Source organism: Helianthus annuus, chromosome 7 (genome assembly GCF_002127325.2).
Source record: "Helianthus annuus cultivar XRQ/B chromosome 7, HanXRQr2.0-SUNRISE, whole genome shotgun sequence".
NCBI lineage: Eukaryota > Viridiplantae > Streptophyta > Magnoliopsida > Asterales > Asteraceae > Helianthus > Helianthus annuus.
In genome coordinates, this window is record NC_035439.2 from 136,911,178 (window position 1) to 136,924,922 (window position 13,745).

Here is a 13,745-nt window from a genome sequence, read left to right on the forward strand (position 1 = left end):
GGCGGGAATAACTGCCATAAACGGTTTTGAATCTTTAACCCGCTTATCTCGAAGTTTATAAGTAATAATACATATCGATGTTATAAGTTACATAATAAAAACTAATATAATTAAGTTTATATCTCTAACACAACCCCCTAAACTTGATTATATTTGGAGGCATATGCTAGGACGCTCCGGTTAGCTTCATCCACGGCTTTCCTTGCTTCGTTGAAATTAAAACGGCGACGCTTCTTATGCAGATCCAACACCGGAGGATGCTGCTTCGGAGCACTATGCTCTCTATGCCGGAAATAGCTGGGAAGGTTCATGGAATCTGCATAAGAAGCGTCGCCGTTTTAATTTCAACGAAGCAAGGAAAGTCGTGGATGAAACTAACCGGAGCGTCCTAGCATATGCCTCCAAATATAATCAAGTTTAGGGGGTTGTGTTAGAGATATAAACTTAATTATATTAGTGTTTATTATGTAACTTATAACATCGATATGTATTATTACTTATAAACTTCGAGATAAGCGGGTTAAAGATTCAAAACCGTTTATGGCGGGAATAACTGCCATAAACGGTTTTGAATCTTTAACCCGCTTATCTCGAAGTTTATAAGTAATAATACATATCGATGTTATAAGTTACATAATAAACACTAATATAATTAAGTTTATATCTCTAACACAACCCCCTAAACTTGATTATATTTGGAGGCATATGCTAGGACGCTCCGGTTAGCTTCATCCACGACTTTCCTTGCTTCGTTGAAATTAAAACGGCGACGCTTCTTATGCAGATTGCATGAACCTTCCCAGCTATTTCCGGCATAGAGAGCATAGTGCTCCGAAGCAGCATCCTCCGGTGTTGGATCTGCACTCTTACTTCTTCCTTTATCGTTGCCTGCCTTTGAGGTTTCACCTTCTTCCATCATCTCTTTGATCTGCACTTTCTCTTCAGTAGATTTAAACTTGTAATAGTAAATCAAGACATCCAAATACATGGCATATATGACTCTAATAAAGTCACCATCTTGATATTCAAAGCCTAAATCTTTCGCTATTGCTGGCCATAAGTTATCAACGGTAACGCTTCGGTAGCCACCATCCCTCTCAACCATCACATACAACCCGAGCAGGTTTATCTTTCTCCCATCAGTTAACAGAGGAGGAATTGATCTTGATGTTATGCACATCTTTTCTTTTAAGAACCAACCCACCATTTCTTCAAACTTCGATTCGAGATCATATTTGTATTTGAATATGAATTCTCGATCATCAATCATGTCGAGCAGTGTTTTACAATCAGTAAATTCATGAAATTCGAGTGCTCTAATGATCATGCGAGTCCAGTCATTCTCGTTTTCATTTGAAACATTTAATGTTTCAAAATATGAATTCAAATAGTTTTCTTTGAAATCATCGTCTACGGAACACAGAGACTGTAACTTTCGTTTCTCATATAATCCTAATTCTTCTTCCTTTGACAACCCACTAACTTCACTTACAGTATTTGCAACCGGGGATGAAAACATGGGGTAAATCTTGCACATATCACCTGATTTCTTAACCGTGAACCCTTGAAGGGTTAATTGATCAAGACTTAGAACATTACGTTCAAGATCCGGTGAATAGAATACACTATGTATTCTCATCGTGTCATTCCCTGTTTTTATTTCTACATTTCCTACCCCTCTTATAAACATGAAGTTATTCATCCCAGTTCTTCCACACCCATCACATGTTTCACTCTCTTGAATAAATTCAGATTACCACTAAAATGATGATCAAATGTTGGATTTACGTACCAGATATCTGACCATAATCCGCCTTCAGTGCTTGTAACAATCATTTCGTTTTGACAGTGTACATCTTTTTCTTGTCTTCTCGTTCCAGAGGTTATAGCATGCTTCAACAATTGCGTCACTTCATCGTTTTCTTTGACTTTGCAATTGTAAATTTGATGGCCTGGAGAATGATAATAGTAGCAGAGTTTTATGCGAGGGATTCGTCGGCCTTTTTCATTTTGTTCATCAGTGCAGTGTTGGCATGGTAAAGTGGTTGAATTGGGTTTGATTTCTGCACGTTTATCAGACATGGCTGTGATACCACTATGTTGGAAATCCGATTTCACATCAGCGGAAGCATTATTTTGATTCGGATTCATAGACATACTTGTTCTTGATAACGTGCAGATGATTAACAAGAATAGGAACAAAGGTTTGGTGGACAATTTCGGTTAAGTATGAAACTGTCTTGATACCGGACATTAGTGCCGGAGATTACATATTTATATGTGAGATTTGGCGGTTGTTTATGGCGGGAATAACTGCCATAAACGGTTTTGAATCTTTAACCCGCTTATCTCGAAGTTTATAAGTAATAATACATATCGATGTTATAAGTTACATAATAAACACTAATATAATTAAGTTTATATCTCTAACAAGTTTGGGGTTTGACAATTTGTTTGTTTATGTGCAGAAGCCTATGATGCACAAGATCCAAATGGAAACATCACAATCAAGTGGGATGTTCATTGTCTTACCAATCCACTCCTGTAGATTTTTGTATATCCCTTATTATTTGTAAAGACAAACTAGGTCACACTATTGACATCAATTTTTTTTAAAAAAATAAGGTATTTATTTTTAATATAATTTAATAAGTTGTTATTAGAATATACTGAAACAAGTATTAGTAGCTTGAAGAATTTTTATGAACATGCTATCTTTTAAACATTAGAAAACCAGTTACAAATTATTTTAATTAATTAAATATAAAACAAAAACATAGTTATTAATAAATTTAGCACAACGTGTAATATTTATGGATTAATAAAAATAGAAGGTGAGCCCACCTCTGATCATTCTTGGCGGGTTCGGCCCATTTTGACGAAAGTTTTGGGCCGAAACGCTATGGTTTAAAAAAACAAAACTGAACCGGATAAAATGGTTGGGTCGGCTGGACTGGCCGGTTCTAATGGTTCGGTTTGGTGGTTTTGTAAAAGTTTTCTTTTTTCTTTTTGTTTCAAAAGTTTAGTTTTGTATTATGTTTAAAAAAATGAAAAGCTAAAGTTTTGCACTGCTATACTATGTATCAGTTGATAATATTTTTAGCGGATATATGTTCCATTGTTCCCCATTAGTTCTAATAACTCATTCAACCTTTGATGTTACTAACATCAATTCATATAAACTGCATTTTATCGATCGACAGGCCGTTGTTACTATGTACAACTTCCAGAAATACCGCTACATCTCACCCCCTGGGTGGACCTTAAGCTGGTTTTGGGCCAACAAAGAGGTTATATGGAACATGTTTGGCGGTCAAGCCACCGAGCAAGGAAACTGAAATCATAATCTCTTCACATCCTATAAGTATTAGGGTTTATTATGTAATTAGTTAATAGTTAGTTTTATTAAAGTTAGATTAGTGATAGAAGTGCGGGGACTAGATATGACAACTTGAAACTTAATAACCTACAACATGTTGGAATCGACACATCCTCTGGTCGTGACTCTTCAGTTTGGAAGCAACAGGAAACAAAGAAACAAGGGACGTGACCTTCAAGGAGAGACGCAACCTTTCATCTTCAATTGAGAGCCACAAGATCAAAAGACGCAACCATTCGCGAAGAGACACGTCTATTGGATTCGCACCTCTTCAATTAGTATAAATAGGGTTAGATTTCTATTGTAAAAATATCATTCACTTGTACATATTCACGATTTGTATTCATTCAGAAATAAATGTTAGTTTATTCGTTCATTGTGTTTTTTCATTGTTCGTTATCAAGATTCTGGGCAACAGTGGTATCAGAGCCTAGGGCTCAAATTCGTTTCGGGAAGATAATCATCAGGCGGGTGGTTGAATTCCCTGACAATTCTGATCACACAGGAGGCGTTGAGTTTTAACATCAATCGCATCAAGCGGGTACGATTGTTGTTCGTTCGTTAATCGGTCATCAGGAGGGTGTTTGGATTCTGAGTTTTTTTGTTAATTCAAATCACGGCAAGAGGCTACGGTTCGAATTAAAGAAGACGGAAGCAAATCTGAGAAGTTTGTATTCCGGTTTGAAAAAGCAATCGCAAATCTGAGAAGTTTGGGTTGTTTAAGACACAAAATCTGAGAAGTTTTGTGATATCAAAGCATCAAGAGGGTGTTCGGTTGAAAAGTTTAGTCAGAAATCAAGCGGGTTTGGGGCTGATTTTGTTTAGAGAGTCGCGAATCAAGAAGAAGAAAAAAAAAAACGCAGCCAAGAGGGTTGTTAAGAAAAGTCAGAAAACCGTACGGAGAATCACGATAAAGAGAAGTCGGTCGGTTCGCAAATTCCAGGTTCTACGTTCTATTTTTCTGGAATTTATATAAGGTTTAGAAATTGTTTTGATTCCGTTAGAAAATTAGTGTGAATTTTTTGGAATCATAGACTTCGGTTTTAGGAGAAAACCAAAGTTTAGAAAGTGAAAATTGTTGGAAAGGAAATTATGGCGGATTCAGGAGGAGCCTCTCCGTCAAACGCGGTAGTAATTAGAGAGGGTAGTTCGTTCTCCCAGTTTCAGTGTCCTATCTTAAAGTCTACAAATTATACGGTATGGGCAATCCGTATAAAAACCATTTTGAGGGCAAACGGATTATGGGAAATGATAGAACCAAAAGAAAATACGCAAGCGGATGAAAAGAAGGATATGATGGCGACCGCTTATTTATTTCAAGCACTACCGGAAGATATGATAATACAAGTTGCAAGTTTCAAGAGTGCAAAAGAAATTTAGGATGCATTAAAGACTAGGCACGTCGGTGCAGATCGAGTGCAAAAGGCACGTCTTCAAACGCTCAAAACAGAGTTTGAGATGTTAAAGATGAAGGAGGAAGACACTATCGATTCGTTCACTGCAAGACTAAATAGCATTGTCACGAGGGCAAGTGGTCTTGGATCAACTTTTGATCAACCAACTTTAGTACGGAAACTTCTGAGTTCTGTACCAAAAAGGTTCGTTCAAATTGTTGCAACCATTGAACAATTCGCTGATTTAGAAACAACAACGCTAGACGAGACAATTGGAAGGTTGAAAGCCTACGAAGAAAGGACCGGTTTGGTGGATGAAAACCCGGTATATAATCAAGAGAAACTTATGTATACGCGACGCGACAAGAACTATGGTCGTGGAAGGCGTTTTGGGAAGAATGGACAAGGAAGGTTCAACTCATCGCAAGACAAATGGCGTGATGGAAAGTTCAAACAAGAAGATGATGATGAAGATTCATCACATGATGCTTACAAGAATAGAAGCAACCAAAGGAAGTTTGGGAAGGCTTTAAGCAAGATTAAATGCTATAATTGCCAAAAGTTTGGTCATTATGCCTCAGATTGTCCTGAATCAAATCAAAGAGAAGAAGAAACAAATCTGGTACAGGAAGACGAGGAACCAACTCTCCTAATGGCAATCAAAGAAGACTGCAATGATCTACTTCAACAAGCACATGATGGCAAGCAAGACATGGAGAAAGATCAAGGTGCAACTTAAGGATGTTCAAGATTAGGGGGGTGAATGAAATCATAATCTCTTCACATCCTATAAGTATTAGGGTTTATTATGTAATTAGTTAATAGTTAGTTTTATTAAAGTTAGATTAGTGATAAAAGTGCGGGGACTAGATATGACAACTTGAAACTTAATAACCTACAACATGTTGGAATCGACACATCCTCTGGTCGTGACTCTTCAGTTTGGCGGCAACAGGAAACAAAGAAACAAGGGACGTGACCTTCAAGGAGAGACACAACCTTTCATCTTCAATTGAGAGCCACAAGATCAAAAGACGCAACCATTCGCGAAGAGACACGTCTATTGGATTCGCACCTCTTCAATTAGTATAAATAGGGTTAGATTTCTATTGTAAAAATATCATTCACTTGTACATATTCACGATTTGTATTCATTCAGAAATAAAGGTTAGTTTATTCGTTCATTGTGTTTTTTCATTGTTCGTTATCAAGATTCTGGGCAACAGAAACTGTTCAAGATATAAAACTGCACTAGCTGTACCACATTGCTGCAAGAATCCTCCAACTGTTGTCGATTTATCACCCGAAGCCCCTTACAATCAGCAGGTTCCAAATTGCTGTAAAGGAGGTGTTATCAGCGTATGGGGCCTAGATCCCAACAGTTATATCAGCTCATTCCAGATTACTGTTGGTGAATCCGGAAACACCAACTACACGGTGAAGGTCCCCAAAAACTTCACCTTACATGCACCCGGTCCTGGCTATAACTGTGGACCCGCTGTAGTCACTAAGCCAACAAGGTTCATTACTCCAAATGGCAGAAGAATCACTCAAGCTATGAGTAAGTATAAAAAAAATTAAACTCATAAACTCTTCAACTATTATTAACTCTCTCTCTCTTTTTTCTTCTTTCTTTTTTTTTTTTTTTTTTTTTTTTTTTTTTGTAGTGACATGGTATATAACATGTACATATTCACAATTTATAATTGGGGTTCCTACTCATGACCCAGGAAGCTGTGTAAAGTAAGTTCACACACACACAGTGGCGGATCTAGAAAAAACCTAAAGGGGCAACGTTCTATAAAAAGGGGCAGCGAAATCGGAAAAACGTCAAATTTTTCCAAAATTTACACTAATTTTACACTACCACCGGAACGTCAAGGGGCAACGGGGGTTGCCCCTTGTTCTATGCTAGGTCCGCCCCTGCACACACACACATATATATATATATATATATATCTAAAACAATTTGTGTATTTGTCTAAAAGCCGATACTTAAGTTAAATTTGTAATTTGCAAGAAAATAACGTTTCTTTTTTTCTTTTATAATTGGTTTTTTTTTTTTTTTTTTTTTTTTTTTTGTGTGTGCAGAAACTCGCCATATTTTAGTGGCGGTAATTGTGTGATGCCTCCATCTATGCCTCCATCTTATGCTCCATATCAGGATCTCCCAAATGCGAGCTCAAGTTTAAGCTTCTCTTTACTTGCTTTATTAACTGCGTGTTTGTTTGTTTTCTTTGTTTTTGTTTAATGTTTGAACACCCCTTGAAGATTTTACAAATTCAAATCATCTTTAAAATGTTGGTTAATTCACCTTGTTGTTTAGAATATTGGTTAGATTGATGTTTTTAATGTATTATCTTGTAAAGTAGTTCAAGAGGAAACCATACGTACAACAATGATTTAACAATGAGGGTGAATTTGTTTAAGGATATAGAGCACTCCCCTTAAAGCAAAGCCCAATACATTTTAGTTGCTTTATATTTATATATAAGGCTTTTGTTTTAGAATCTCAAAATCAAAAATTTTAAAGCAATCTTCATGTAAACAACGGCATACATGAGTTTCAACAAACAAGAAGTGGGGTATCATCTAATCAAGGCATAAGTTATAACTATTTATAAAGAGTACACATTTTGTAACTCTAGTCTTGATGCTTATTAGTGTGAATTACATGATCATATAATAACATCAATAACTTACATGCTTATTAGTATCCTCCTTGAATTTTTCCCAGAAAAAAAATCAAATATAGATTTTTTACTAGAAGATGGCTTAGTGGCACACGGCCTATCAATATTTAAACCGTGAATAACATTGTTGGCCTTCTGTTGGTTGACCATAGAGTAGAAGAATTTCGAACTGGATAGGTGACAAGCGGGATCTCTTCCTTTTAAATATCTTGACCTAACGATGGGGGCGGATATGAATCGGGTGAATAACTAGAGACCAGTTTATGAAGTTTTTGAGGCTCGGCTCTCCATGTGGAAGGCTACCTTGCTCTCGATTGGGTGTAGGTTGACTCATTAAATCTATTTTGGAGAGTTCCTAATTATTATTTTTCTTTATATAAAGCCTTGTTAGTTGTGAAAGACAAGGAAAAAATTATTCGAAAGTTTCTCTCGGGTGGTTCGATATACCGAGCTAGAATTCGAGTTACAGGAACAAAGGCCAAACCAACCACCCAAGAATGGAATCGTCGAGCGAAAACACTTGACAACCTCTTAGAAGCAGCTTTTCTTGCCACCAGACCTTTCTCCATCAATTAGGAATCTGATGTCATCACTAAACACATTTCTTAAATTGTAGTCATTTGTTGAGTGTTTTTTTTGGTGTCTAATCCGCATATATATCACCATTACCCTTAATTTTCTTAACTGTATATCTCTTAAATGTCAACATATACCCGTGTGATTTAGTTTACGAATATTTTTCAATTCCGAGAACCTCGATCAGAGAGTAAAAAAAGCGTAAGGTTCACAATGGTGTAAACTTAAAATGGGATATACCGGGCTAGGATTCGAGTTACAGGAACAAGGGCCAAACCAACCACCCAATAATGGAATCGTCGAGCGAAAACACTTGACAACCTCTTAGAAGTAGCTTTTCTTGCCACCAGACCTTTCTCCATCAATTAGAAATCTGATGCCGTCACTAAATACATTCCTTAAATTGTAGCCATTTGTTGAGTGTTTTTTTTTGGTGTCTAATCCGCATATATATCACCATTACCCTTGATTTTCTTGACTGTATATCTCTTAAATGTCAACATATAGACGTGTGATTTAGTTTATGAAGATTTTTCAATGCCGAGAACCTCGATCAGAAAGTAAAAAAGGCGTAAGAATCACAATGGTGTAAAACTAAAATGGGATATACCGGGCTAAGATTTGAGTTACCGGAACAAGGGCCAAACCAACCACCCAAGAATGGAATCGTCGAGCGAAAACACTTGACAACCTCCTAGAAGCAGTTTTTCTTGCCACCAGACATTTCTCCATCAATTAGGAATCTGATGCCGTCACTAAACACATTCTTTAAATTGTAGCCATTTGTTAAGTGTTTTTTTTTGTGTCTAATCCGCATATATATCACCATTGCCCTTGATTTTCTTGACTGTATATCTATTAAATGTCAACATATACACGTGTGATTTAGTTTACGAAGATTTTTCAATGCCGAGAACCTCGATCAGAGAGTAAAAAAGGCGTAAGGTTCACAATGGTGTAAAATTAAAATGAAATATAACGGGCTAGGATTCGAGTTACAGGAACAAGGGCCAAACCAACCACCCAAGAATGGAATCGTCGAGCGAGAACACTTGACAACCTCCAAGAAGCAGCTTTTCTTGCCACCAGACATTTCTCCATCAATTAGGAATCTGATGTCGTCACTAAAGACATTCCTTAAATTGTAGCCATTTGTTGAGTGTTTTTTTTGGTTTCTAATCCGTATATATATCACCATTGCCCTTGATGTTGAGTGTTTTTTTTAGTGTCTAATCCGCATATATATCACCATTGCCCTTGATTTTCTTGACTGTATATCTCTTAAATGTCAACATACACACGCGTGATTTAGTTTACGAAGATTTTTCAATACCGAGAACCTCGACCAGAGAGTAAAAAAGGCGTAAGGTTCACATTGGTGTAAAATTAAATTGGGATATAACGGGCTAGGATTCGAGTTACAAGAACAAGGGCCAAACCAACCACCCAAGAATGGAATCGTCGAGCGAAAACACTTGAAAACCTCTTAGAAGCAGCTTTTCTTGCCACAAGACCTTTCTCCATCTTTTAGGAATTTGATACCGTCACTGAACATATTCCTTAAATTGTAGCCATTTGTTGAGTGTTTTTTTTGGTGTCTAATCCGCATATATATACCCATTGCCCTTGATTTTCTTGACTGTATATCTCTTAAATGTGAACATATACACGTGTGATTTAGTTTACGAAGATTTTTCAATGCCGAGAACCTTGATCAGAGAGTTAAAAAGGCGTAAGGTTCACAATGGTGTAAAACTAAAATGGGATATACTGGGCTAGGATTCGAGTTACAGGAACAAGGGCCAAACCAACCACCCAAGAATAGAATCGTCGAACGAAAACACTTGACAACCTCCTAGAAGCAGCTTTTCTTGCCACCAGACCTTTCTCAGTCAATTAGGAATCTGATGCTGTCACTAAGCACATCCCCTGAATTGTAGCGATTTGTTGAGTGTTTTTTTGGTGTCTAATCCGCATATATATCACCATTGCTCTTGATTTTCTTGACTGAATATCTCTTAAATGTTAACATATACACGTGTGATTTAGTTTACGAAAATTTTTCAATGCCGAGAACCTCGATTATAGAGTAAAAAAGGCGTAAGGTTCACAATGGTGTAAAATTAAAATGGGATATACCGGGCTAGGATTCGAGTTACAGGAACAAGGGCCAAACCAACCACCCAAGAATGGAATCGTCGAGCGGAAACACTTGAAAACCTCTTAGAAGCAGCTTTTATTGCCACCAGACCTTTCTCCATCAATTAGGAATTTGATGCCGTCACTGAACATATTCCTTAAATTGTAGCCATTTGTTGAGTGTTTTTTTTGGTGTCTAATCCGCATATATATAACCATTGCCCTTGATTTTCTTGACTGTATATCTCTTAAATGTCAACATATACACGTGTGATTTAGTTTACGAAGATTTTTCAATGCCGAGAACCTCGATCAGAGAGTTAAAAAGGCGTAAGGTTCACAATGGTGTAAAACTAAAATGGGATATACTGGGCGAGGATTCGAGTTACAGGAACAAGGGCCAAACCAACCACCCAAGAATAGAATCGTCGAACGAAAACACTTGACAACCTTCTAGAAGCAGCTATTCTTGCCACCAGACCTTTCTCAGTCAATTAGGAATCTGATGCTGTCACTAAACACATCCCCTAAATTGTAGCCATTTGTTGAGTGTTTTTTTGGTGTCTAATCCGCATATATATCACCATTGCCCTTGATTTTCTTGACTGTATATCTCCTAAATGTCAACATATACACGTGTGATTTAGTTTACGAAGATTTTTCAATGCCGAGAACCTCGATCAAAGAGTAAAAAAGGCGTAAGGTTCACAATGGTGTAAAATTAAAATGGGATATACCGGGCTAGGATTCGAGTTACAGGAACAAGGGCCAAACCAACCACCCAAGAAAGGAATCGTCGAGCGGAAACACTTGAAAACCTCTTAGAAGCAGCTTTTCTTGCCACCAGACCTTTCTCCATCAATTAGGAATTTGATGCCGTCACTGAACATATTCCTTAAATTGTAGCCATTTATTGAGTGTTTTTTTTGGTGTCTAATCTGCATATATATCACCATTGCTCTTGATTTTCTTGACTGAATATCTCTTAAATGTTAACATATACACGTGTGATTTAGTTTACGAAAATTTTTCAATGCCGAGAACCTCGATTATAGAGTAAAAAAGGCGTAAGGTTCACAATGGTGTAAAATTAAAATGGGATATACCGGGCTAGGATTCGAGTTACAGGAACAAGGGCCAAACCAACCACCCAAGAATGGAATCGTCGAGCGAAAACACTTGAAAACCTCTTAGAAGCAGCTTTTCTTGCCACAAGACCTTTCTCCATCTTTTAGGAATTTGATACCGTCACTGAACATATTCCTTAAATTGTAGCCATTTGTTGAGTGTTTTTTTTGGTGTCTAATCCGCATATATATACCCATTGCCCTTGATTTTCTTGACTGTATATCTCTTAAATGTGAACATATACACGTGTGATTTAGTTTACGAAGATTTTTCAATGCCGAGAACCTTGATCAGAGAGTTAAAAAGGCGTAAGGTTCACAATGGTGTAAAACTAAAATGGGATATACTGGGCTAGGATTCGAGTTACAGGAACAAGGGCCAAACCAACCACCCAAGAATAGAATCGTCGAACGAAAACACTTGACAACCTCCTAGAAGCAGCTTTTCTTGCCACCAGACCTTTCTCAGTCAATTAGGAATCTGATGCTGTCACTAAGCACATCCCCTGAATTGTAGCGATTTGTTGAGTGTTTTTTTGGTGTCTAATCCGCATATATATCACCATTGCTCTTGATTTTCTTGACTGAATATCTCTTAAATGTTAACATATACACGTGTGATTTAGTTTACGAAAATTTTTCAATGCCGAGAACCTCGATTATAGAGTAAAAAAGGCGTAAGGTTCACAATGGTGTAAAATTAAAATGGGATATACCGGGCTAGGATTCGAGTTACAGGAACAAGGGCCAAACCAACCACCCAAGAATGGAATCGTCGAGCGGAAACACTTGAAAACCTCTTAGAAGCAGCTTTTATTGCCACCAGACCTTTCTCCATCAATTAGGAATTTGATGCCGTCACTGAACATATTCCTTAAATTGTAGCCATTTGTTGAGTGTTTTTTTTGGTGTCTAATCCGCATATATATAACCATTGCCCTTGATTTTCTTGACTGTATATCTCTTAAATGTCAACATATACACGTGTGATTTAGTTTACGAAGATTTTTCAATGCCGAGAACCTCGATCAGAGAGTTAAAAAGGCGTAAGGTTCACAATGGTGTAAAACTAAAATGGGATATACTGGGCGAGGATTCGAGTTACAGGAACAAGGGCCAAACCAACCACCCAAGAATAGAATCGTCGAACGAAAACACTTGACAACCTTCTAGAAGCAGCTATTCTTGCCACCAGACCTTTCTCAGTCAATTAGGAATCTGATGCTGTCACTAAACACATCCCCTAAATTGTAGCCATTTGTTGAGTGTTTTTTTGGTGTCTAATCCGCATATATATCACCATTGCCCTTGATTTTCTTGACTGTATATCTCTTAAATGTCAACATATACACGTGTGATTTAGTTTACGAAGATTTTTCAATGCCGAGAACCTCGATCAAAGAGTAAAAAAGGCGTAAGGTTCACAATGGTGTAAAATTAAAATGGGATATACCGGGCTAGGATTCGAGTTACAGGAACAAGGGCCAAACCAACCACCCAAGAAAGGAATCGTCGAGCGGAAACACTTGAAAACCTCTTAGAAGCAGCTTTTCTTGCCACCAGACCTTTCTCCATCAATTAGGAATTTGATGCCGTCACTGAACATATTCCTTAAATTGTAGCCATTTATTGAGTGTTTTTTTTGGTGTCTAATCCGCATATATATAACCATTGCCCTTGATTTTCTTGACTGTATATCTCTTAAATGTCAACATATACACGTGTGATTTAGTTTACGAAGATTTTTCAATGCCGAGAACCTCGATCAGAGAGTTAAAAAGGCGTAAGGTTCACAATGGTGTAAAATTAAAATGGGATATACCGGGCAAGGATTCGAGTTACAGGAACAAGGGCCAAACCAACCACCCAAGAATGGAATCGTCGAGCGAAAACACTTGACAACCTCCTAGAAGCAAGTTTTCTTGCCACCAGACCCTTCTCAATCAATTAGGAATCTGATGCTGTCACTAAACATATTCCTTAAATTGTAGCCATTTGTTGAGTGTTTTTTTTTGGTGTCTAATCCGCATATATATCACCATTGCCCTTGATTTTCTTGATTGAATATCTCTTAAATGTCAACATATACACGTGTGATTTAGTTTACGAAGATTTTTCAATGCCGAGAACCTCGATCAGAGAGTAAAAAAGGCGTAAGGTTCACAATGGTGTAAAATTAAAATGGGATATACCGGGCAAGGATTCGAGTTACAGGAACAAGGGCCAAACCAACCACCCAAGAATGGAATCGTCGAGCGAAAACACTTGATAACATCCTAGAAGCTGCTTTTCTTGCCACCAGACCTTTCTCCATCAATTAGCAATCTGATGCCATCACTAAACACATTCCTTAAATTGTAGCCATTTGTTGACTGTTTTTTTGGGTGTCTAATCCGCATATATATCACCATTGCCCTTGATTTTCTTGACTGTATAT

At 37.4% G+C, this 13,745-nt stretch overlaps 1 protein-coding gene across 1 annotated transcript; it reads left to right on the top strand.

Annotated features, from left to right (window-relative positions):
• Positions 1–3,207: 3,207 nt before the first annotated feature.
• Positions 3,208–7,086, top strand: LOC118480459 (COBRA-like protein 1). The gene is made up of 4 exons (XM_035975326.1): positions 3,208–3,330; positions 5,999–6,334; positions 6,441–6,516; positions 6,865–7,086. Exons 1-4 carry the CDS (start codon positions 3,216–3,218, stop codon positions 7,022–7,024), a joined length of 687 nt encoding a protein of 228 aa, XP_035831219.1. The 5' UTR covers positions 3,208–3,215; the 3' UTR covers positions 7,025–7,086.
• Positions 7,087–13,745: the final 6,659 nt, after the last annotated feature.

Coding starts and splice junctions, on each gene's coding strand:
- LOC118480459 (XM_035975326.1), top strand. CDS start 3,216: ATGTACAACTTCCAGAAATACCGCTACATCTCACCCCCTGGGTGGACC. Junction 6,335..6,440: donor AAGAATCACTCAAGCTATGA/GTAAGTATAAAA, acceptor TTTTTTTTGTAG/TGACATGGTATATAACATGT. Junction 6,517..6,864: donor GACCCAGGAAGCTGTGTAAA/GTAAGTTCACAC, acceptor TTGTGTGTGCAG/AAACTCGCCATATTTTAGTG.